Raw genomic sequence first — 26,995 nt, 5'->3', positions numbered from 1 at the left:
ATGGCTAATGCTGGGCAGTGGTTTGGGGCAAGGGTTGTTGACCCTTCTGCAGCTTCCTCAAGGGCTGAGTGCCCCTGGGCAGCTAAGCTTCCTGGCAGGAGACACACAGAGGACAAAGTGGGGCTTCGGTCACCATAAGGCCTGGGGCCCTGGAGTGAGGAGAAATCGTGGTTGAGCTCACCATGCCTGGCCGCAATACAGGCAGCACAACCCTGTGCAACTCATCGGGCTGCTCTGAGTCTCAGTTTTCTTATGTGCGCAATGGGCACAAGGGCAGCAGTCACAGTAACGATAGTCACAGCCACTGCCACTGCCTCCTTGGTGGTTGTAAGGATGAGAGCCCAGGGCACGGCACAGAGGCAGGGATCAGGGCGTGTTAACCACTACCATTTATAAATTTGCTTAATAGTCTGTCTTCCCTAATACATTTTCAATTCAGAGAGAAGAAGGATGAAGTTTATCTTATTCTCCCCGTGTAGCCTCAGGGTCTAGCATAGTGTGTGGTACAAAGTATCTCAAGTAAGGGAGGGAAGGAGAGAGGGAGGAAAGAAGGAAGGAAGGAAGGAGTGAGTTGTGAGACAGACCATATGACTTTTAAGGCCTCTAATATTTACTATACAGACCTTTATAGGAGGGAGGGAGGGAGGGAGGGAGGAAGGAAATGAAGTAAAACAGTTTAAAGCTAACAGCAGCCAAGGGTCAATAGGGACACCGAGCTCTGTGTTAAGAAAGGAACAACGACAAACGGCACCAGGTGAGTTTCCTTTGATTTGAACTGTAATTTCCTGCAGGAAATATTACTCATTTCCCAGAGACAGATTTACTTTTGTTAAGAAAACAGTGGTGTATGATATTGCCCACAATCTAAATAAGTGCTTTAAAGGGTTAATGGGACACATGGAGTCAAGCAACACTCAGCAGATGGGGCCTGGCACCCCAGGTGAGTCACATTCCCCTAGGGGCTAGGGTAGTGGCTCCACTGCTCACCCACTATTTGCATATGGACAAGCCTTGATTTTCTCATCTGATAAATGGGCATATAATGCACTTACCTCTTAAGGTTGTTGTAGGGATTAAGTGAATTAATAAATGTAAAGCTCACTCTATTTAGGTTCTTAGTACTTAGAACACTTCTTGGCACTTTCTGTGATTATCATCATCATCATCATCATTGTCATTACTTTGTTTTTTTTTTGGAGACAGAGACTCACTTTGTCACCCTTGGTAGAGTGCTATGGCATCATAGCTCACAGCAATCTCAAACTCCTGGACTCAAGCAATCCTCTTGCCTCAGCCTCCCCAGTAGCTGAGACTACAGGCTCCCGCCATAACACCTGGCTATTTTTAAGGATGGGGTCTCCCTCTAGCTCAGGCTATCCACACACCTCAGCTTCCTACAGTGCTAGGATTACAGGCATGAGCCACAGCACCCAGCCTCATTGTCATTATTATTACTATTGTCATCATCCTCACCTGTGGGGCCCCTGTGGTCCAGTTACTCAGCGACTCCACTTTTGGCCCCAAAGGTGGAAGAGTATGTTAACAAGAGCCCCCTTGCCAAACACACGCCCCTTTCTTCCATCATTCCGAGTTGTCACTGTCATTGCCTCAGGAAATAGGTAGTTTGAAAGAAACAGAGTGAAGTTTCAGGGCATCAAAAATTTCTGGATTCAGGGGAGACAGAACCCACAGAAGGTCAGCACAGCACAGGCTTTTCTGCCACAGAAGAGGCAATCTCCCAAACTGGGGACGAGTGTCAGAGCAAAAGCTATGGTGAGTGAATGTTGTGGTGCCCAGAAAGTGAATGAGGGGCAGGGAAGGGGACAAGGACAGAGGTGCCTGCTCAGACATTAACAGCACCATCCCCATTTTAGAAATGAAAAACTGCATCTAAGATAAATTTATAACTTAACCCGAAGCTTAATAGCAGGCTGGTAAATGGTAACACCTGGCTCTCCGACAGAAAAGAAAGCCCTGACGTGCAGTATTTATGAAGCTCTGTGGGGCAAACACTGCCACTGTGGCTGAGCTGAAGCTACCTGTGATGTCATGAAGCTGGGGAAAGATTTGCACAATAGGCTGTCGTGAGTGGGCCCACTTGGACTATGGCAGGGCTGGGATTTGAGCTCAGGTTTACAGGTCCCTGGAGCTCAATTGTGGCCTGCATTGTGAGGTCCTCATGGAAAGCAGGGCTGGAGACCACCCCTCTCTGGCTTTCCTGGAATTGCAGAGGTGATGCCAACAGCTGTCTAGGGTGACTGCACCATCCCACAGTCACTGTCCCCAATATCCCACAGCAGTCTGGAATCTAACTGAGGCCAGGTATTTGCTCTTTTCCAGATAAGAGAAGTATGCAGGCAGGTGACAGAGCTGGGAGGCTCCGAGGACACTGAGGGAAGGTTTCAGAGAAAACTAGCACTGGCCCCACAGTCTGTGGTGGCTGCATTCTAGGGCCATATGTGGCCACAGCAGCCAGGACATTGGCAGAGGCCTCCCAGGGACCCCCTGCTGGCCCGGGGGCAGTGTCAAACACCAATGCCAGGTACCCAGCACCTCCCCAGCCTCCCTGTCTCTGCTCCCTGCTCCCCGCATGTCCTCCACACCACCTGGCCCAGTCTATGCCATCCTCAAAGCCAGCTGTCTCTCCATGGTCCCAGCAGCCTGTTTCCCCAGTCTCCACCCACTGCCTGAATTTACGGCCTCTATGCAGCACTTCTCAAACTACAGAAAAGGACTAGAATTTTCCCCCCTTAATTTTCAATTTACCTTGGACTGATTCTTCCATATTTAATAAAAATGAAATGGAAAAATGCCAGCGTGGATGTATCGGCAATGTCAACTTTCTACAAGATTTTACACTCATCTCAATCTCTGTCCTCTGTCATGGAGGATGTTTGCATAGGGGCACGTTTGGTTCAGGGACCGCACTTTGAGTAGCACTGGTCTGCAGGACCCTTCTTTCTCCTCTGGCCTCTGCTGGTCCCAGCCCCCTTCCAATTCCATGACAGAGACTGCATCGGCTCTGTCCCCCAGCCCAGCACTTCCCAAACGGTAAGTTGCTCAGAGTCACCGGAGGAGACTGCCATGCGAGTGGGGCCGGAGAGTGTGCGCTTCCAACAAGCTCTCAGGGGAGCCAGGCTTTGGGCATGTGAAGGGCTCCGCTTGACCTGGCCTCCTGTCCTATCCCCACAGTCCCAGTTACAAGCAGGCATGATCAAGAGCCAGCTGTGGTGATGTTGGCCAAAAGAGCCTCTCAATTTCCCTCCAGCTGGCTGACATTTAGGAGAAAGCGTGGGAGTCCAGGGAGTGGCTGTTCCTTCCAGATGTTCCTTCCAGATGTTCCTCCCACCATCCTTCCATCATTTTCCACTTCAAGGACCTTCCTTGCATATCCCTTTCTTGGCACACTGGCGTTGGTCATTGATCTACTCGTGTGAGCCATGCAAGGACCCTACAATCCCTGCGGTGCCATCTCTGATTTCTGGGCACCGCACTCCTCTCAGGAATAAACAGCAATTTCAAAGGACCCCCCAGCCCAGAGTGACAAAGTGCAAGGTGTGGCTGAGGAGTAATATTCCAGCAGAGACAGCAGATGGGCAAAATGGAGCTGTGATTGATCACGTCTCAGAGGTTAAATATCGAGGAAACAGTCGCAGAGGACAAAAAACACATTGATTTTTAAATGAGAAATTTACAATGGAATGAAAAATGGAATTAAAAGGAATTTTGGCAAATAAATGACCACAGATAGTAAATTAAGATTTTATAACATCATATCAAAAGGGCCATTCCAAGATAGAGAGAAATAAATGGGTTTTTAAAAAAGAGTCTTATTTTTTTCCTTTCCCATTTTTTGAGTAATATCACAGTGATACAAAACGTTTGGAAAATAACACAGAAGAAGATAAAGTGTTCCACAGTGTCACTGCCTTAGCCTGTGTGCAGTATACAGGTCTGTCTCCTGTTTCTCCAATACTGGGTTTAAAAAAGAGACATCTAGGTAGTGACACCTTGAGATTATTTTTAGAAGCACATGGGTTGGAAATTATTACTTGGAAATATAAATAATCACCAGCATCAGTGGTGCCCCTGCCCCAACACCCCCCATGCCCACTTTCAACAGTCCCAGGGGCTTCCTCCAGCCACCCACAGCACAGAGCCTCTACATTACATTATATGTGTCTGGTTCCATCCACAGCCCAGACTGGACAACGGCAGAGAGAACAGGTGAGCAAGGGCCCAGAGGTGGGGCTGCCTGAGGCCTGATGGGTGAAGTGGCGGGGAGCAGCCAGCAGAGAGAAGAGGAGGTCAGAGCCTCAGAGGCAGGAGAAGGGCCAGCTGGGGAGCTATGGAAGTGTGGAAGTGCTGTGCACATGGGGAGGGACCCGGGGTACATGAGGAGGCTTGGAAGTTATGGCAAGGAATTGGGTCTTTGTCCTGGAGGCCGTGGGAGGCCCCTACAGGGTTTTAGGCAGAAAGCTGGGTGATGTTACACCGATCACATTACCATACTGAAGAGGCATTCCTGCTGCCTGGGAGATGGGATCAGAGGGGGCAAAAGTGAATGAGGGGGATGGAGTGGTGAATGTCCTGAGCTTGTAGGGACAGGAGGGCCTTAGGGATGGTGAGGAAGGGGACATTTGTTGGGACTTGCAGGTTTCTGGCCTGCAGGAGTGGGGCCGCTTACAGACAGAGACCAAGAGCCTGGGCAGGTGTGGGCTGAGCATCATGAGTGAGACTTGGACATGTTGATTTAAGGTGCCTTTTGAGAATCCATGGTGGAACTGCCGAGGAGGCAACTGGAAACGGCACTGGGCGGTGCAGGGGGAAGAGTCCTTGGCCACATGGGCAATGAGGACAACGTGGAACGGAAGAGAGGAGGGGAGCCCTGTGAGGAGCTAGAGAGGGAGGAGCGGGGAGGAGCAGCTTGTGGGGGCCAAGGAAAGAGGAGGGTGTGTGCAGGGCTGGCCTGCTGAGAGCTGCTGCGCCGAGCGGAGCGAGGGGTGGAAGCCAGATTGGAGTGGGCTGTGTGGTGAGTGGGAGGTGATGAAGCAGAGACAAACCCTTCAGAAAGATAGATGAGAGAGAACGTAGTTGGTGGGGCACAAGGTCACCACATCCATCCCCACCAGAGCCTGTCCTTGAGATGTGTGAAGAGCTGGAGCCAGGTGTCCCCTTTTCTGTGTGACTTACGTCCATCCCAGTTTCTTCCAGATCCCAAGGACCGTGGTCGTGGGACGGTTCCTACGCCATCTTTTCTCTCCCAGCAGGTAAAATCATCCCAGGAATAGCCAAATAGCTGCTGCCACCAGCCCCCAACCCCAAACACCGTGGGAGGATAAGAGAAATAAGAGACTTAGGCTCACCTCCCACTCACACCTTACTCTTAAATCACATCAAATTGCTTACATTTTCCTAAATATACTTAGTTTGTTGGCTCCTCCTGGCCTTTGCTCATGCCGTTCCCTGTACCCTTGAAATACCCTTCCTCACCCACTACCATTCTGTCTTGTGAATGCTTCATGGGTCTCAAAAAACTTGGCTCAGTGGCCTCTTCTGTGAAACCCTTTCTCTACCTCCCACCAGGGTGGAACTGACCCCTCTAGCCTGGAGCCACTTCCAGGAGACTCCACCATGGCACCCATGAACTTTCCTGCAGGTACTAGATTGTGAGCGGGGGCCTACAAACTCACAGGCCTCAGCCCCTTGCTGCCATGTATGAATACAGGCCCAGTGTGGCCAGATCCTATACTTTTTCAGGAGAAGACAAAAACCTTGATTTTTAATGTGAAATCCTGAAATCTCCTGGTTTTTTATAACTCAGTCAAAATTTAAGAATTTTGAAACAACTATGGGACCAAATAATGTACCTCTCCAGGAAGTATTCTCCAAGGGCTACCATATGATTCCTTATTTTCCCTATATAGAGAAAAGGAAGTCTTGGGGTGCAGATTGGGAGAAAGAATCCCCAGATTTCTCTCAGAAAGTTAATTGCACCATCTCGTATAACCCTCATAAGAAAGCTTTGAAGGGACTTGGTAAGAAGAGTAGGGTCCTGGGGGGAGGAGCAAGATGATAGCCGAGTAATAGCTTCCTTGCAACTGGGCACGGTGAGGCTGGGAAGAAAAGACTCCAGGCATCTCTGGCTGGTGGGATCTGCCCATAAACATCCCTTTGAGGACACAGAGAGTCAGCAAGAGAGTCAGGACCCCAGGAGGAGGACAAAAGCAGTGAAAAACTGGCAAGTGATTGCGTGTGCTCATTCGGTCTAATCTTGCCGGCAGCTATAAGTACAGCAGCAGTGAGATTGCAAACTGGGAAGGCCTTACCTGTGAGCTATTTTGGTTTTTTTGGACTTGGCACTCAGTTGAACTACCTTGGGAGAGCTTGGGCAAGAGTGTAGAGGACTTAGGGCGGCGCCTGTGGCTCAAGGAGTAGGGTGCCAGTCCCATATGCCGGAGGTGGCGGGTTCAAACCCAGCCCCGGCCAAAAACCACAAAAAAAAAAAAAAAAAAGAAGAGTGTAGAGGACTTTAAGCATTTTCTAGGGCCCCAGACTGAGCTGCAGAGCCAGATGGAGCTAATAATGTTCAGCTGTGGGCCGTGTGGAGCCATTGTGGGAGAACTGCCCCTGCAAGCTCCACCCTCAGGCAGGATTGAGTAATCTAGTGACTGAGCAGCCTAAAGGTGGGGACTGAGATGCCTTACACCCTTAGCCCTCAGGGGCATAGAGTGAGACCGGTTTTGGCACACTGGGACTCATTGAAACCCTAATCCAGAGGCACAGCAACTTAAAGAGCAAGAGGAAGTGAAAGGAAAATTAGGGCAAGGAAACAGATACAAGAAATCATTCATGAGGAACAATCAGCAGAAAAATCCTGGCAACATGAAAAACCAGTCCAGAGCGACCCCCCAAGGGACCATGAGGTAGCTACTGCAGAGGATTCCACCTATATATTCCACTGACCACCTATAATGAAATGATAGAAATGACAGAAAGGGAATTTAGAATACAGATGATGAAAACAATGAAGGAAATAATGGAAACAATGAAGGAAACTGCTGATAAAGTGGAAAATAACCAAAAGGAAATCCAAAAACAGAATCAAATAAGAGATGAATGATATGAAGAATATAGAAAGGATATAGCAGAGCTGAAGGAACTGAAGCAGTCAATTAGGGAACTTAAAGATGCAATAGAAAGTATCAACAACAGATTAGGCCATGCAGAAGAAAGAACTTCAGAGGTAGAGGGCAAAGCTCTTGAGATAACTCAGATAGTTAAAGAGGCAGAAAAGAAGAGAGAGAAAGCAGAAAGTTCACTGACAGAATTACAGGACTTTATGAAGTGTTCAAACACACGTGTGATAGGTATCCGAGAAGGGGAAGAAGAATGCCCCAGGGGAATGGAAGCCATACTAGAGAATATTATGAATGAAAATTTCCCAAATATCACCAAAGATTCAGACACACTCCTTTCAGAGGGATATCGGACCCCAGGTCACCTCAACTCTAACCGAGCTTCTCCAAGACACATTGTGATGAACCTGTCCAAAGTCAAGACAAAAGAAAAGATTCTGCAAGCTGCCAGGAGTAAGCACCAGTTGACCTACAGGGGCAAATCCATCAGGGTGACTGCAGACTTCTCTAATGAAACTTTCCAAGCAAGAAGACAATGGTCATCTACCTTTAATCTACTTAAACAGAACAATTTCCAACCCAGACTTCTATATCCTCTAAGCTAAGCTTCAAAATTGACAGAAGAATCAAATCATTTACTGATATATAAACATTGAGGAAATTCGCCACAACAAGACCAGCTCTACGGGTAATACTTCAACCTGTTCTATACACTGACCATCACAATGGAGCAACGGCAAAGTAAGAACTCAGCAATTAAAGGACAGAACCTAACTTCCACACTGATGCAAAAGGTAAAACTAAGCAATGGACTCTTACAAAATAAGATGAATAGAACACTACCACACTTATCAATTATCTCAATAAATGTTAATGCCTTGAATTCCCCACTGAAGAGGCATAGATTGGCTGACTGGACCAAAAAACACAAGCCATCCATTTGCTGTCTGGAGGAAACACACCTAGCTTCAAAAGATAAATTGAAACTCCGAGTTAAGGGTTGGAAGACAATTTTTCAGGCAAACAGAATTCAGAAGAAAAGAGGAGTTGCAATCTTATTTTCAGATACATGTGGATTTAAAGCAACTAAAGTCAAAAAAGACAAAGATGGTCACTTTATATTGGTCAAGGGAAAAATACAACAAGAAGATGTTTCAATTCTAAATATTTATGCACCCAATTTAAATGTTCCCAGATTCTTGAAATAGACCTTACTCAGTCTGAGTACTATGATATCCTATAATACCATAATAACAGGGGACTTGAACACTCCTCTTACAGAGCTGGACAGATCCTCTAAACAGAAATTAAACAAAGATATGAGGGACTTAAATGAGACCCTGGAACAACTATGCTTGATAGACACGTACAGAGCACTCCATCCCTAGACTTAGCCAGGAAGAAATAGAGCTCCTGAACAGACCAATTACAAGCACTGAGATTAAAGAAACAATAAAAAAGCTTCCAACAACAAAATGCCCTGGTCTAGATGGCTTCACACCAGAATTCTATCAAACCTTCAAGGAAGCACTTATTCCAATACTGCAGAAATTATTCCCAAAAAATCGAGGAAGAAGGAACCTTCCCCAACACGTTCTATGAAGCAAACATCACCATGATACCAAAATCAGGAAAAGACCCAACTAAAAAGGAGAACTTCAGACCAATTTCACTAATGAATATAGATGCAAAAATTCTCAACAAAATCCTAGCCAATAGATTACAGCTTATCATCAAAAAAGTCATACATCATGATCAAGTAGGTTTCATCCCAGGGATGCAAGGATGGTTTAACATATGCAAGTCCATAAACATTATCCACCATATTAACAGAGGCAAAAATAAAGACCATATGATCCTGTCAATAGATGCAGGAAAAGCATTCGATAAAATCCAGCATCCTTTTCTAATCAGAACACTGAAGAGTATAGGCATAGGTGCCACATTTCTGAAGCTGATTGAAGATGTCTATGACACACCCACAGCTAATATTTTACTGAATGGAGTAAAATGGAAAGCTTTTCCTCTTAGAACTGGAGCCAGATAACGTTGTCCTCTGTCATCATTACCATTCAAAGTAGTGCTGGAAGTTCTAGCCAATACAATTATGCAAGACAAGGAAATAAAGGGAATCCAAATAGGAGCAGAGGAGGTCAAACTCTCCCTCTTTACTGATGACATGATCTTATACTTAGAGAACCGCAAAGTCTCAACCTGGAAGTCATCAAAAAACACAGTAATGTCTCAGGATATAAAATCAATGTCCACAAGTCAGTTGCTTTGTATACACCAATAGCAGTCAAGATGAGAGGCTAATTAAGGACACAGCTCCCTTCACCATAGCTTCAAAGAAAATGAAATACCTAGGAATATACCTAACAAAGGAGGTGAAGGACCTCTATAAAGAAAATAATGAAATCCTCAGAAAGGAAATAGCAGAGGATATTAACAAATGGAAGAACATACCATGCTCATGGACGGGAAGAATAAACATTGTTAAAATGTCTATACTTCCCAAACCAATCTACCTATTCAATGCCATTCCTATTAAAATACCAACATCGTACTTTCAAGATTTGGAAAAAATGATTCTGCGTTTTGTATGGAACCAGAAGAAACCCCGTATAGCTAAGGCAGTTCTTAGTAATAAAAACAAAGCTGGGGGCATCACCATACTGGATTTTAGGCTGTACTACAAAGCCATAGAGGTCAAGACAGCATGGTACTGGCACAAAAACAGAGACATAGACACTTGGAATTGACTAGAAAACCAGGAAATGAAACTAACATCTTACAACCACCTAATCTTCAATAAACCAATCAAGAACATACCTTGGGGAAAAGACTCCCTATTCAATAAATGGTGCTGGGAGAACTGGATACCCACATGTAAAAGACTGAAACTGGACCCACACCTTTCTCCACCCACAAAAATTGATTCCAGATGGATAAAGGACTTAAAATTAAGGCATGAAACAATAAAAACCCTCCAAGAAAGCATAGGAAAAACACTGGAAGACACTGACCTGGGAAAGACTTCATGAAGAAGACTGCCATGGCAATTGCAACAACAACAAAAATAAACAAATGGGACTTCATTAAACTGAAAAGCTTCTGTACGGCTAAGGAGACAACCAAAGTAAATAGACAACCTACACAGTGGGAAAGGATATTTGCGTATTTTGAATCAGACAAAAGCTTGGTAACTAGGATCTATAGAGAACTCAAATTAATCCACATGAAAAAAGCCAACAATCCCATATATCAATGGGCAAGAGACATGAATAGAACCTTTTCTAAAGAAAACAGACGAATGGCTAACAAACACATGAAAAAATGTTCATCATCTCTATATATTAGAGAAATGCAAATCAAAACAACCCTGAGATATCATCTAACCCCAGTGAGAATGGCCCACATCACAAAATCTCAAAACTGAAGATGCTGGCGTGGATGTGGAGGGAAGGGAACTGCTGGTGGGACTGCTAACGAATACAACCTTTCTGGAAGGAAGTATGGAGAAACCTCAAAGAACTCAGGCTAGACCTCCCATTTGATCCGGCAATCCCATTACTGGACATCTACCCAGAAGGGAAAAAATCCTTTTATCATAAGGACACTTGCACTAGACTGTTTATCGCAGCTCAATTTACAATCGCCAAAATGTGGAAACAGCCTAAATGCCCACCAACCCAGGAATGGATTAACAAGCTGTGGTATATGTATACCATGGAATACTATTCGGCCATTAAGAAAATGGAGACTTTACAGCCTTCATATTAACCTGAATGGAAGTGGAAGACATTATTCTTAGTAAAGCATCACAAGAATGGAGAAGCATGACTCCTATGTACTCAATTTTGATATGAGGACAATTAATGACAATTAAGGACACAGTGGGGGTGGGGGATGGAGAGAGCAGAGAGAGAAAGAAGGAGGGAGGGGTGGGGAAAAAAGAGCAGAGAGAGGGAAGGAGGGAGGGGGATGGGGCCTTGGTGTGTGCCCCATCTTTTGGGGGCGAGACACGATTATAAGAGGGACTTTACCTAACAAATGCAATCAGTGTAACCTGGTTTCTTGTACCCTCGATGAATCCCCAACAATAAAAAAATTGAAAAAGAAAGCTTTGAAGTAGCCCATTTTCCAGCCAGGAAAACGGAAACTCTGAGAGGTAAAGTGACTCACAGCTAGACGACTGCAGAGTTGATTCCAACTCCATTCTGTTTCGTCAAGGGCTAAATGCATGAGTACAGGCCAGGCACTCCAACAGTGTTTGCAACAGAAATCACTGCATAACTTTCTACTATATGTAATAATATAATTATTATTACTCAGTACCATAATTTCTTTCTTTCTTTTTTTTTTTTTTGAGACAGAGTCTCACTATGTCAGCCTCAGTACAGTGCTGTGGCATCACAGCTCACAGCAACCTCAAACTCTTGGGCTTAAGCAATTCTATTGCCTCAGCATCCCAAGTAGCTGGGACTACAGATGCCCACCACAATGACCGGCTATTTTTTGGTTGCAGTTGTCATTGTTGTTTGGCAGGCCCAGGCCGGGCTCAAACCTGCCAGCCTCGGTGCATGTGGGCGGCGCCCTACTCACTGAGCTAAGGGCGTGGAGCCCAATACCATAATTTCTTGAGCCCTGTGGTTCTAGGTGCTAGAGACAGAGTGAAGACAAAGCAAGCCAAGCTCCCTGCTCTTGTGGAGTGGGACATGTGGGAAGGGGGCAGAGTCCCAATGCTGCAGAGGGAGGTATATGAGCCCACGGAGGAGCTGTCCCCAGGAGCAGGGCCCCTCCTAGGAAGCTCTAGGGCCTTGTCTTCCAGAGACTGCCACTTTCTGAGTCAGGTAGGATGTTTGCCCAGCGCTGCCAAATTCCCTCTGGAGTCCAATCCAATAGGTCTCATTTTCTTGCGCACATTGTTAAACCAGATCTGAACACTGAGCATTCAAGAAAACCCTGATCCCCAAATATTTACCTTTTGTTCATCAGCTTCCACCCCTCCCCTTGGGAGGCCCGATAAAGATGCCCACCTTGGAGAGCAGGAAAGGAGACAGTGATTGGGGATGTTTCTCAGAGCTGAAACAGGTGAGGATGCTCTGAGTCAGGGGGGTGCGGTCTCTCCCTTTCCCCAAACTGGACACAGATGCATAATGGCCCTTCCACATGAGCACACGCACATGCAGGAAAACACACACATGCATGCACACACACCTTTCTTCCTCATACCACTACGTTTTAAAGGCCTGAAAAACATTCAGAATCTGCCCAACTGCGCCTCAGACTTGCAGTCGTCTCTGGCAGAGAACAATCTAAGAGGACCTGGGTCAGGGTAGGGGTGGGGGAAAAACAATCCAAACCTTTCCTGGGCAACAGCCCCCATAGGGCACTACCTTGACCTCAGTTCCCAGAAGGACAGCATGAGAGGCCTGGATGAAATGGGCTGCACAAAGGCCTCTTCCGCCGTGAGGAAAGGCACGGCATTGGGAGACCATGCACCCCAGGGTGTGAGTCATCCCAGACCCCCACCCATTCTACACCCAAATCTGTCTCTCACCTGGCCTGCCCCTCACACAGTGAGCTCTTCTGCTGTAGGACTCCCCTCCCCTGTGTGCCAGGTCCCACCTTGGTGCGTGGCACAGACTACTGAACAGGCCTAAGAAATTGCACAGCACAAAGACTGGGGGTGGATTGACTGTGTGGCCAGGGTTCAAATCCCAGCTTTGGCACTTACCAGCAGTGTGACCTTTCCCTCTCTGTGCCTCGATTTTGCATCTGCAAAATGGGGATGACAATAATACCTACACCCCACAGAGATGTTGGAGAAATCAACTGAGTCACATCTAAGGCACTTAGAGGAGGGCCTGATACAGAGTAAAATATAATTACACGATTATTAGCAGCAACCCTTGGTCATTGCCAAGCTCATGCTTCACTCTGAGGTCCAGCAAGGGCCTTAAAGCAGAGGAGATGGAAACTCATATACAAAGCCCTTCATATGCCAGGCACTGTGCCAGCATGTCACATGGGTTATTAAATTTCAGCCTTCCTAGGACATGGAAAGCTTTGAAAGCTCCCATGATGGGTCAGAAGAAATAAGCCCAGAGGGGCTCACTGCCTTGCCCCAAGTCACACATCAGCAAATGACAAATTGGAAAACTCATTCCAAATCCCTGCTTTTTCCATGGCACCCTCTGTCCCCCAAGGAGGGGGACACATTAGCAGGTAAGGGTGTGGATCTCCTTATCTGGTGTCCCTAGCTGTGGCTTCAGGGACACTGGCTGCTGCAAGATTTCAGCCCTGCTTCCGACACCCCCGCCTGCAAACCTGTACAGAGATCTATGTGCTGTGAGCTCTTTGTAGGGGAGGAACAAAAAAAAAAAAAAAAAAAAGCCAAAGAAATAGAACAGCCCAGCTAAGCTAAATACTCTCCTCAGAGGGAAAAGGAAATAAAATTTGATGAACCTCTGCATAATGTTCAAGTTATGAATGTGTAAAGTGATATTCTGCACATATGCTGGCAACCATTCGTCCTGTGGCCTGAGTGCTAGGGACCATGGGAAGTGGGGCACCAGCAATCAGCAGCTTCTTGCTGATGGGGTTCAGAGAGGTTCTGTCCTCCGCCTCAGCAGAACAAGGTGCAATTTTACCTTCTGATGCCCCAGCAGGCAGATCTCCCATAGCCGAGGTGACAACAGACTGCAGCGATAATGGGGCAGTTTTAGACATCAGACTGTTTATGTGCCTGCTCTGGGCCCTGTGCCATGCTGGGCATGCCACCTTCCACAGCCTGGGGCAAGGCCAGTTGTACACCAGGTCAGCTTGACCTCCCTGGCCACCACTGACTGGCCCAGGACCGAACACTGACTCCCGCTGGGCAATCACATCCTCTCTCCCAGGGCTCGGGCGTGGAGGTAAAGGCACACTGAATCAGCCAGATGGTTGTGGGGCTGCAGCTGTAAGGGCCCAAGGGAGTCTGGGTTGAGGCCTCCAAACAGAAGAATCCAGCCACCAGAAAACCTTGAATAGCACATATTAGGTGCCCAGCCCTGTCTTGGGTGCTAAGGATACAGTAGGGAATGAAACAGTCTGAAACTTGCTGCAGACTAGCAAGCAAAGAAAGAAAATACTGGCGGCAGTGTCAGGTGCTATGAACAATAAAGATAAAGTACGACCAGGACGGGGCATGTGGGGTGTGCACATTTAGACCATGAGACTAGGGATGGCCTCACAGAAACATTCCAGGCTGGGGGCATGGTACAGACAAAGGTCCTGGCAGCAGAAAGACATCACAGCAGTTGAAGAGAGGGCTCTGTGACAGAGAGGGGGGGCCCCCCATGGTCCTTCCCTTCCACTGAAAGCCATACTGCATATCTTTGTTCAGACCCCCAGAAGTAGACCCGTTATAAGAATTTGGGTGCAGGTTGTTCATTTGAGGGGAGGTGCCAGGATATATGAGGGGGAGAGAGACAGGGAAGGAAGGTGCTAGGAAAGGGTGTGTTGACAGGAAGGTCCCTCAAGGGCACCTGGGGCCCCATCCCTGTGGGGACCTCTGCGAGGCACTGCAGAGCATGCGTCAGCACTGTCTCATACAGGGGTGGGAAGCTGGGGTTTCCAATCATCAACACGTGAAGCTCCTGACAGTATCAAACTCTTGGGCATTCTGGTAAGCTCCACATGCGAGACAAAGCAGATGCCTGGGGCAAAGGGAGCCCTCACCTGGACCTGCAGGAAGCAGCATCTGGCCTGCACACAAACCACAACAGCTGTGCAGATGTGTCCAGGGCATAACAGCACCTGCATGGATTCAAGCTGCTGCCTGGGTTTGATCCTGGCTCTGCCTGGGTGACCCCACCTTTGGGGGTACTTTCTTAAGTTTTGTATAGAGCCACACAAACTTGGGCCCAATTCCTCCTCCATCACTGCTCAAACTTAAGTAAGTGTCTTAGTTTCTTTGAGACTCAGTTTTCCTCATCTGCAAAATGAGGCTCAAAGTACTGACTGCATAGGGAGGTCCTAAGGATGAAATTTAATGCCTAGGGCTCAGGGCCTGGCACACAACTGGTGTTCCGGATGATGGCTGTTATGATGGCTAACTCTGGCCTAGGCTTGATGTTCTATCTCTCCTCTCTCAAGAAGAGATTGGTCATTGATCATTCTTGGGCCTTACAGGTACAGGGGACCAGGAATGGATGTGGCCAAGATATGAATTAGAACAGCCCTGTCCCATCTCTGCTATTACAAACTGGGACACAACTGGGAGCCAGACAGAGGCCAGAGAGAGAGGCACAGGCTGTGTTGTGCAGGGCCTGCCATACACACAGCCACAATCGAGCCAGGGATGCAGGATGGACTGAGGAGGGAACACTCCTCATAGCCTATTAGAGACCTGAGCTGCTAATGGTGTGTAGGTTGGTACTAGACTGGGGACCAGTAGGAGTAGCTGGCCCAGAAGAGTGGCTTTGGGTGGAGCCAGGGGAAAAGCATAGGAGGTGAGGTGGACACAATAGGAACAGTGAGCTCACTCTCCAGCAGCAGGATCAGAAATCCCAGATTTCAGAGATTTCCAAGTGGCTTCATCAGAAGGTGTCCGGGAGGAATTTCACCTAAGAATATCTCCAGCTTCTGAAATCCTGACATCTGTCCAGCCAACCATCTGTCTGTCTTTCCATTCATCCTTCCCTCCCTTCTTATATCCATCTGTTAATCTATCCGCCTACTTATCAACTCACTCAATCATCCATCCATCCATTCATCCATCCACCCATCTATTCACTCACCCACCCTTCTATCCACCCACCCACTCATCTACCCATCCACTCATCCATCCATCCATCCATCCACTGCTGATTGCTACTTCTGTTCCTAGCTGGACTCCAAAGATTCACATGATCAGATATAGTCCCTGATCCTGAGGAGCCATCTCCTCCAGCAGCCATCACCAATCCCACAGCTAGATCCTCTTTTCACTCAGTGCATGACAGAGCCCAAGAAAGAAACCTTGCTCAGCCTCTTTATCATGGTTCTAAGGAGCATGGAGTCTAATGGCAAACATTCAACTTGGTTCCTTCTGGGTTTCTTATGCTGTGAACATGTAAGCCCAAGGCAATCTCATGCCCCATAAAACATTAAAATGTCCCAGAAATTCCAACACAGTAGGGGCCCAAACTCTGCTGTGCTCAACCTGCCTGCCCCATGGCCACCTAGAATACGTCAGATTACTCACTCCAGTTTTTGACTGTGGCCCTGTGGTCACTGAGGTCAGGCCCTGCCCTTCATATTTCCAGTATTGGTACCCCAGGTGCACTGACCTCTCCCGGAAGTACTTGATGGCCTCAGGGTCTATGAAGGTCGGCTCTTCTCGGTAGCCCTGCTCAAAGACCTTGCGCTTGTGCCGGAACTCGATGACTGTCTTGGTGTAGGAGTTGAGTGTGGTGACAGAGGCTGCCATGCAGCAGGTAAAAGAGCCCCACGCCAGGCTGCCAAGAGATCAGAAAAGAGATGCCACAGTGAGGGGGAGGACAGGAAAAAACATTCATGCATCCCTACTCAGCTGCTGAGCAGGTACTGCCACAGAGAAGAACAGACTTGGCCCCTTCCCCACTCACAGTCTGTTCTGGAGGACAGGATGATGTGCACATTGTGACAATAGTAAAAGAGTTCATTATGGGTCAACACGAGGAGAGCACATCATTCCATCCACAGAGCTGGAATCAGGGTAGGCTACCTGAAATACAGCAGTTTTCACCCTGAGTCTGGTGGGATCACTGAGAGCTGGCCAGGAGCAAGGGCATCCCAGGAGAGGAAAATGCTATGTGCCAAGGCCTAGGGCCACAAGATTACTAGATGCTTGGGATGCTGGATGGAGGCTGCATTGGATTAGCTGGAGTTAACAATGGAGAAGGAGATGAGGACCAGGCACCCTAAAACTTGCTTTTCAAGAGAGCTGAATTACCCTTGTTCACATGTGACCCCAGGCAAGATGTGTAACCTCTCAGCTCACATTCTTCATGTCCCATTTTAATGGACACACCAACAGCATGATCTTACAGAGTTGTTCCAAGGGTTAAAAGAGATGATCCATTAAGATCTTAACACAGTGTTTGGCACATAGTAGGCCTGCCGTCATTACTACTGTTACTGTTGACATTCTGACCACCTCTGTCCATATGACTTGCTTTGCAAGCTCTCCCTGTGACAGATGGAGTTACCACGACCCACTTGGCTCTGTCCTGAACACCTCTCTCTCCCCACAGCTGGGATTCTTGGCTGTTCCCCCACACACACCAGTGTGCTGCTAAGCCCAGCCCAATACTGGAGATTGTGTCCTATGCATACCTGGAAAGACAGGAAAGGTGGGAATGGAACTAGGAGACTCAGATGACTTGGTTCCAGTTCTAGAAATGGCCTCCAGCCTGATTCCTCTGACCAAGTCTGTGCAGGAGTGGTTCCAGGAGTGGTATACCTCCCTGACTCCAGTCACACCTGGCATGGTTGCTGGGTCTCTGTTTTCCATATGTGCCTTGGTGACTGGTTTCCTCCACATTAAGCCTCAGTTTTGCTGTTCCAGCCCTGCACTGTCTGAATGCTCCAGGCTTCCCCTGCTGCCAACCCATCCAGCTGGTCTCTAAACATCCCCTCCATTCCCCATGGTCAGCCACTGCCCAAACCCACTGGTCTTCTCTTTGGCAGCATCCAAGTACCCTAGAAGGAAATCAGGGTAAAATCTGAGTGAAGGAGGCAGACTACTGTGAGATGGTGACTTAAGGACAGAGTGGCGTCCAACATGGGGCCCTCTTCACAGTATTTGAGTTTCAATTTATAGGGGAAAGGCCATTTCTTGGAGATAGGCCTTATCAGGTTCCAAATCTGCCCCAAATAGGCTTTCCCACCTCAACAGACTAAACTAAGCCCCAAATAGGGTTTACCACCTCAGCAGGCTAAACTCTGCCTTAAATATTAGGCTTTCCCATCTCAGCAGGCTATATAAGCTGCTAGATTGTAGGGAAGCTGCTTTTCCACCCAGGCCAAAGCCCCTCCAAGATTTATCTGAATAAACCTGCCTTGATCACTGAGCCACATTCTCTGTGTCCGTCCTCTCCTTACATTGAGGATTCAGTCTTTTCCAGAGGGATCCTCAATGATCATATATTTCCTTTAACATCAAACCAATTAATAGATTCCCCTGATATTTTAAGGATAAGATGTTAATTTATATCTTCCAGAAGGCTTGAATATCTGTAATAGACAGTTTTGGGTTGTTGGCCTGGCCCCTCTAAGAATGTCTCTGTTCACCAAAGGATGCAGTATGTGACCTACCCACTGTTCCAAGATGAAGTGGACACAGGCTGGACATCTGGCCAAAGATGGTCCAATCAGATACTTTCTGCTGAGCAATGACAAGAAGATTCTAGTTCAATCTGGAATATCTCTTTGTACTAGCATGGTGGAAACTCAGAACTTGGGGATGGGGCATGAAGAAGCAGGCTTTCTGTGACATTCTGCAAGTTTGTTGTTTTTGCCTGGGCAGCATCCATTCTCCCTTATGGTGGCATCACTCTGATTCTGTTAATAAATCACCACTGCTTCCCTCTCAGGCCATGTGGGCTAGCTCCACTCCAACCTCTCCCAGTGAGCACATGACCTATGCCTGACCAATAAGAATGTTGCCTCCCTCCTGCCCACAGTGATTGGTTCAGGGACCAGCATGTGATCCACATCAGGTTCATCAACTCACTTTCAGGACTTTGGCTGAAGCTATTGGGAAATAGAGCCCATATTTCTTCTGGGGTGCTAAGCTGGTAGCATTTGAGCCAGAAGTTGATGAGGAGCCTCTTGCCACCACCCAACCTGAGAATGAAGCTGACCCAAAAGGAAGCAGGACCCTGGAAAGAAGCTGTATCCCCAAGCCAAAGCCATTATCCCTGACTTTTCGATCATGGAGCCCAAATTGTTTTTTTTTGTTTTGTTTTAAATTGTTTCCCCTTAAGCCAATTTGAATTGGGTTTCTGTCATTGGCAACGGAAGTTCTTACACAACAACTTTCTATTGTATAAATTATCTTCTTTTGCCTAAGTTACTTGAAATGAATTTCTAGTCTATATAGCCAGAGATTTAAAACATGATCAAGTTTGACTTTCAACTCTGATAGCTCAGAAGGTCCTCAAACTAAAGGCCTGAGCAAAGGTAAAAGCCCCACAGGAGAGGTGGAAGGCAGCAACTGAGTGTGCGGTAGGGGAACTCTCCTGGGGTTGCCAAAACCCAGGGGCCCCAGAAACAGATGCTATAGGGGCAGAGCAGAGCCAGACAGGGCACAGAAGCAGACTGACCTGGAAGAAATGCCCACGTCTCTACCTTCCCATCTGCTTTGCATTCAAGACCTTTGTTCAAATAAAATGCTATTCTGACCTCGTTATCTCGCACTCCACATTCCTCCTTTCTATTCCTCTCAAATCCCAAATCTCATCCCCAACCCTACCTCCCCCAGTGATCTTTGGACTTGCTACTTTCCAAGCTTTTCCTAGGCTCTTGGCCCAGCTGGTCCCTTCTCATCCTTGAATGTCATCCGTTCCTCAGTGGCCATTCCATGTCCACCATCTCTGAGAAGCCCCCCTCACAGCCTTCATTTCATCATGCCCCATAATTCTCTTGTCTTTTTCACTTTCATTAATTTATCCTTTGTTTATTTAAATTTTCATTTGAGGTAATTGGGGATTCACATTGCAGCTGTGAGAAATAATACAAAAGATGGTGACATCTTGCAAAACAAATGTAATAAAATAGCACAATATCAGGATATTGATATTAATAACAGTCAAAATAGGACAGGACAAAATAAGCAGGATATTGACATTAATAACAATCAAAATAGGACAAAGATGCCTCCTATTTCCATTTTATAGCCATGTCCGCTTCCCTCCTGACCTCCCCTAATTCCTGGCAATACTAATCTGTTCTTCATTTCTATAAACTTAACACTTCAAGAATTATGTATAAATGAAATCACATAGATGTACGTTTGTGATTGGTTTCCTTTACTCAGTGTAATTCTCTAGAGAATCATCCAACTTGTGTGTATTGACAGTTTGTTCCTTTATATTGCTGAATAGTATTCTTGCCAGTAATGAACAAATTTTCTCCATTCTCACCAGCATTTGATATATATATATTTTTTTTTTTTTTTTTAGCTTTTCTGATAGACCTGTAGTTGTATCTCATTGTCATTTTAATTTGAGTTTCCCTAACAGTTACAGGGGTTGAACAACTTTTTATTTGTTTATTTTCTATCTGTATATCCTCTTTGGAAAAATGTCTGTTGGTGTTTTTTGCCCACTTTCTAGCTGGACTGTTTTGTTTTTGTTTACTGTTGAGTTTTGAGAGCTCTTTATGTATCCTAGACATTAGTCTATTGTCAGATATGTGGTTTACAAATCTCTCAGTCTGTAATTTGTCTTTTCAACCTCTTGATAGGGTCTTTCACAGATTAAAAGTTTTTAATTTTGATGAAATCCCACTGACAAAGTTTTCCTTTTATGCTTTTGATGTGAAGAATGTTTCGCCCAGCCCTAGATCCCAAAGATTTTCTCCCATTTTTTGCTAAAAGGATCATAGCTTTACATTTTATATTTCAGTCTATGATCCATTTTTAATTAATTTTTGTAAAAAGTGTGCAGTTTAGATGAAGCCTGATTCTTTCTTTCTTTCTTTGTAGAGACAGAGTCTCACTTTGTTGTCCTCGCAAGTCGTGCTGCGGCATCACAGCTCATAGCAACCTCCAGCTCTTGGACTTAGGCAATTCTCTTGCCTCAGCTTCCCAAGTAGCTGGGACTACAGGCGCCCGCCATAACACCTGGCTATTTTTGTTGTTGTTGTTGCAGTTTGGCAGGGACCACGTTTGAACCCGCCACCCTCGGTATATGGGGCTGGCACCCTAGTCACTGAGCCACAGGCGCCACCCGATTGTTTCTTTTTACCAGTGAATGTCCAATAACTCCAGCATCATTTGTTGAAAAGGCCGTCCCCCTTCCAGTGAACTGATTTGCACCTTTGTAAAAAATTAGTGGGATTTATATGGGTTTATTTCTAGATTCTCTACTTCTTTCTACTAAAGTTGTCTCAGGATCTATGTATTCTCTATCTTGTTTCATTGATCTATGTGTCTATCCTACCCACTAATACCACATAGTCAGGAATACTGTAGCTATACAGTAAGTTTTTTAAATTGGGTAGACTAATTCATCCTGTTTTATTCTTTTTCAAAATAGTTTTAGCAATTCTAGTTCCTTTGTCTTTCTACATAAATTTTAGAATAATCTTGTCTATAGCTATAAGAAATATTGCTGAGATTTTGATAGCAATTTCCTTAAACCTGTATACCAACTTTGGCATTGATATCTTCACTAGGTTGAGTGTTCTGATCCATAAATATAGTATCCCCTTTCCTTTTTTATTTTTATTTATTTATTTTTTTATTAATATTAAATCATAGCTGGGTACACTGGCATTTTCCTAGTTATTGTATCCTTTCCTTTTTTAGATCTTCTTTTATTTCTTTCATTGTTTAGTATAAATGGTATTTATTTTGTTTTTGTTTGGTTTTCTGTTGCCCTGGCTAGAGTGCAATAGCATTACCATAGCTCTGGACAACCTTGAACTTTTGGGCTCAAGTACCCTGTTGCCCTGGCCTTCTGAGTAGCTGGGAATACTTCAAGGGTGTGCCACCATGCCTGACTAGTTTTTCTGTTTTTTGCAGAGATGGGGTCTTGCTCTTTCTTAGGCTGGTCTCAAATTCCTGAACTCGAGCAATCTTTCTGTCCTGGCCTCCCAAAGTGTTAGGATTACAGGCATTAGCCACCACACTAAGCCTGCTGTTGTATTTTAATTTTTGGTGTTCAAATGGTCATTGCTAGTTTATAGTAATACAGTTGATTTTGTATTTTTTAAATCTTTTATCCTAACACTGTGCTGAACTCCTTTATTAGGTCTGGGTATTGTTTTGGTAGGTTCCTTGGATTTTACCTAGATAAACATATCATCCACAAGTAGGTATGGTTTATGTCTTCATTTCCAATGTTTGCCTTTTATTTCCTTTTCATGCCTAACTGCCCCCAATTTTAGAAAAATTGCATCTCTCAACATCAAGTGCAATGTTAGCTGTGAATGTTTTGTAGATGATCTTTATTAAGCTGAGGAAGTCTTACCTCTAGTCCTAATTTACTAGGAGTTTAAAAAATTTATGAATGAATTTTTAATTGTGTTAAGTGCTTTTTCTGCATCAATTGATATAATTGCGATTTTTCCTCTTTAAACTGTTAATATGGTGGGTGACATGACTAATTTTCAAATAAGAACCAGTCTTTGTCCTTGGATAAAAACCTTCTTATCATGGTGTATAATTCTTTTATACATTGCCAACTCCTATGTGCTATTATTTTGTTAAGAATTTTTGCATCGGGCAGCGCCTGTGGCTCAGTCAGTAAGGCGCCAGCCCCATATACCGAGGGTGGCGGGTTCAAAACCCGGCCCCAGCTGAACTGCAAACCAAAAAAAAATAGCTGGGCATTGTGGTGGGCGCCTGTAGTCCCAGCTACTCGGGAGGCTGAGGCAAGAGAATCGCTTCAGCCCAGGAGTTGGAGGTTGCTGTGAGCTGTGTGATGCCATGGCACTCTACTGAGAGCGATAAAGTGAGACTCTGTCTCTACAAAAAAAAAAAAGAATTTTTGCATCACCAGGCATGGTACTATGCACTGTTATTCCAGCTACTTGAGAGGCCAAAGCAGGAAGACCACTAGAGCTCAGAGTTCAAGACTATCCTGGGCAACATAACAATATCCTCTTAGAAGAGAAATAATTTTTTGCATCAGTATTGTTGGGGCTATTAAACTATACTTCTTTCTTTGGAACTGTGTCTTTGGCTTTAATATCAGAGTAATACTAGCTTCATAAGATGAATTGTAAAGTGTTCCCTCCTCTTCTATTTTCTGAAAGAAAACAAGTTCTTATTTACATATTTGATGGAATGTTCCAGTAAAACTATCTGAGCTTTGAAATTTCTTTTAAAAAAATTCTTAAATTATGAACTCACTTATTTTCCATTGGATAAGTTGTGGCAGTTTGTGCTTTTAGAAGAATTGATCCATTTCATCCAAGTTGTCAAACTTATATGTGTAAAGCTCTTTGTAATGTGCCCTTACTATACTTTTGATGTCCTGAGGGTCCATTGCAACATACTCTGTTTCATTCCTGACACTGACATTTTGGTATTTTATGTTTCTTTCTCTTTGTCTTTCTATCTCTCTTTCCCCCCTACCCCCTCTAGAAGTTAGTTCTATTTATATTTTTAAAGAACCATCAGTTTTGGTTTACTATATTAATTATTTTTATTTTCAATTTTATTGATTTTTTTCTTTCCATATATATGGTATATATGTTATGTGGCTATTTAATAAGAATGTGTATTCTGCTGTTGTTGGATAGAGTGTTATACAGATGTCACTTAGATCCTTTTGGTGTATAGTGTTGTTGAGTTCTTTAATATCTTTCTGATTTTCTGTTTATCCATTCTATTAATTATTGAGAGAGGGGTATTAAAACTCTAAGTATAACTGTAAATTTGCCTATTTCATCTTGTAGCTATATCACAGACTTTATAGCCCTGTTGTTTGATGCATACACATTTAGGACTGTTAATGTATTTTTGGTGGACTGACCTTTTTATCATTATTTAATGTCCATCTCTGGTAATTTTCTTTGCTTTAAATGTACTTCATCTAGTATTAGTATAGCTAGTCCTGCTTTATTTCAATTAATGCTTAAATGGTGTATGTTTTCTATCCTTTTACTTTCAATCTGTCTATCTCATTATATTTGAAGTGAGTTTCTTGCAGACAGGCATGTAGTTTGAGGTCATGGTTTTAGAATTTTCCCTGCCTACCTCTGACTTTTAACTGGTGTATTGAGAACACTCACATGTAATATGATTGTTGATTATATTATAACTTAAGCCTGCCAACTTATTTTGTTATTGTTTTTCCTGCTTGTTTTCTGTTTTGGGGTTTTTGTTTGTTTGTTTGTCTGTTTCTCTTTTCCTCTTTCTTACTTTCCTATGGGTTACTTGAGCAGGTTTTAGAGTTTCATTTTGATTTTATTTTGAGAGTATGTTTATATGACATTTTTTAAATGATTGCTCCAGGTCATACATTATATATGAAAAACTAATCACTTTCTATTGGTATTGAAAGTTTTACTAGTTTAAGTGATAGAAATATGGGCTCCCTTGTGTCCCTCCACTTCCCCCATATATAATATAATTGTCTTAAAATACGTCCTCTGTATATACTTAGAACCACACCAGACCATATTATGATTTTTGCTTCAACCACAAAACATAATTTAGAAAACTCAAGGGAAATAAAATTTCTCTTTCCATTTTTCTTTCCTCCTTTGAAACTTTCTTTTATAAAATATCTCCTGCTGGCAGCAAATTTTCTTAGTTTTCTTTCATCTAAGTATATCTTGATTTCTCCTTTATTCCTTAAGTATATTTTTGCTACATATAGAATTCTGAGTTGACAGTTCTTTTCTGTTAACACTTGAAAAATGCTGCGCCACTTCCTTCTAGCCTCCATGTTTTCTGACTCAAAATCCACTGTCATGTGAATTGTTTTCCCTACACTTAAGGTTTTTTTTTTTTCTCATTGCTCTCATGATTTTTCCCTTCCCTTCCCTTCCCTCCCTTCTCCTCCCCTCCCCTCCCCTTCCCTTCCCTTCACTTCGTCTCACACTGTGGTCCAAGTTGGAGTGCAGTGACACTATCATAGCTCACTGCAACCTTGAATTTCTTGGCTCATGAAATCCTCCCACCTCAGCCTTCTGAGTAGTTAGGACAACAGGTTGTAACCTGCACCACCATGCCTGCCTAATGTTTTAATTTTTGTAGAAACAGAATCTTGCTATGTTGTCCAAGATCAAGCAATCCTCTTGCCTTGGTCTCCCAAAGTGCTTGGATTACAGGAGCAAGCCACTGTGCCCAGCTATGATTTTTTCTATTACTTAAGTTTTTAAAAGTGTGACCATGATATGTCTTGGCATGGATTTCTTTGGGCTTATTCTATTGTGGATATTCATTCAGCTTTTTGACTCTGTAGGTTGGTTTCTTTCAAACAATTTAGGAAATTTGCAGCCATTATTCCTTTGGGTATTTTTCCATTCCCACTCTCTTTCTCCTTTTCTTTGGGGACTTCAATGTTAGATCTTTCATTAGAGTCTCAGAGGTCCTTGAGGCTCTGTTCAATTTTTTTAAAGTGTATTTTCTCTCTGTTGTTCAGATTGGGTAATTCCTATTGTCTTCTCTTTAAGTTCATTCTGATTCTTTTCTCTGTCCTCTATTCTGCTGTTGAGCTCAACCACTGAGTTTTCTATTTTTGTTATTGAATTTTTCAGTTCTAAACTTTCCATTGATTCTTATTTCTTTCCTGAGACTTTTTATTTCTCCAAGGTGTTTAATAATTTCTCACTAAAACAATTTTATGATGATTTCTAACATCTCTGGATTAGAATCTGTTGATTGTCCTTCTTCATTCAAGTTGAAATCTTCCTGGTACTTGGTATGGGAAGTGATTTCAACTGCAACCTCGACATTTTAAATATTTTTAATGAGACTCTGATCCTGTTTAAACCTTCTCCTTTAGCTGGCTTTCTTTGACATCATTCTGGCTAGGGAAGGAGGAACACTGTCCAGTTGCTTCCAAGTAGGGGTGGAAGTCCAGGTTTCCCTCTGAGTCACCACTGACATTGGAAGTGAAGAAGGTTCCTGGTTCTCAGTGAGCAGGAGTACTGGCTCCTCACTGGGTCTTTGCTGATAGCACCTGGCTGGAAGGGGCAGAAGTGCCTCCTTACGGGTCCCCAAGTTGCCTTCACTGACACCATACTAAAGGGATTGGTCTCATTACCACTGGACAGTGGCAAAAATCCCAGCTGTCTGCCAGTTCTCCTAGGTCACAATCCCAGCAGGTAGGGTGAGGGATGTTTTGTTACTGCCTGGTGGAGGTGGAATTCCACACTTCCATGTGGTCTCCACTGCACTTAGGGGTGTAGGCTTGTTACTGTCTAGCGGATATAAAAGCTCCAACTCCCTACTCCACCACCATCCCAGCAGCAAGGGGGATTGCTTGTTAAATCTGGTGAAGCAAAATCTAATTGCCCCACTCACTTGGCTGGCATTGGTGGGGATGGTACCACAGTTTGTTTTCTTCTGTGCAATGTGACTGGAGTAGAGCAGGTATTGCTAAATATTTTCTGTCTCAGTAGGACCTGTGGCTAGAGAAAGCAGACTTTAGTTGGGGACTTTTTTTTTCTGTCTGTGCCTATTGGCATTCCTAAATTGCTGATTTCTTCAGCTCTAAATCTGGCATATAAAACACAAAAAGAACTCATCAATGTATTGTTCCTCAGTCCTTAGTTCCTACTGTCTTCACTCTACTTTTCAGAGTCTTCCTATGGTTTGTCTTCTGTATCATATCCAAAAATATTAGTTGTACTGAGCAGTCAGGATAGAAGGCAGTATGTCTATTCTATCTTCCTAGATGTAGAAATCCTTTGCGTTTATTTTTTCATCGTCTTGTCTTACATACAATAATGTCAGATTCATGAAAATGAAAGTCTTGTTTGTTTCACTGCTATGCCTTAGCATCTAGAACAGTGCCTGGCACACAGTAGGTGTTCTATAAATACTTGTAGAATGAATGAGTGAATAAATTCAGAAACAATTTTAAAAGAATGGGAAAAACAGATATAAAAACCCTGTTCTGATTTTACTGTGGGTGGGACCTCAGGGCCATATCCATGAACCT

The 26,995-nt window shown here is 44.5% G+C and overlaps 1 protein-coding gene across 2 annotated transcripts in view; it reads right to left on the bottom strand.

Moving 5' to 3' along the window:
* GSG1L (GSG1 like) overlaps positions 1-26,995 on the bottom strand; it is a 262,208-nt gene that overhangs the window by 18,401 nt on the left and 216,812 nt on the right. For both annotated transcript variants that reach the window (XM_053557392.1, XM_053557393.1), the window contains exon 5: positions 16,457-16,624. In XM_053557392.1, coding sequence (XP_053413367.1) covers positions 16,457-16,624 — 168 coding nt within the window. The remainder of the gene's footprint in view (positions 1-16,456; positions 16,625-26,995) is intronic.

This window comes from Nycticebus coucang, chromosome 12 (genome assembly GCF_027406575.1).
Source record: "Nycticebus coucang isolate mNycCou1 chromosome 12, mNycCou1.pri, whole genome shotgun sequence".
Classification (NCBI taxonomy): Eukaryota; Metazoa; Chordata; class Mammalia; order Primates; family Lorisidae; genus Nycticebus; species Nycticebus coucang.
The sequence above is the reverse complement of the archived record's forward strand: the minus strand, read 5'-3'. Positions and strand labels throughout refer to the sequence as shown.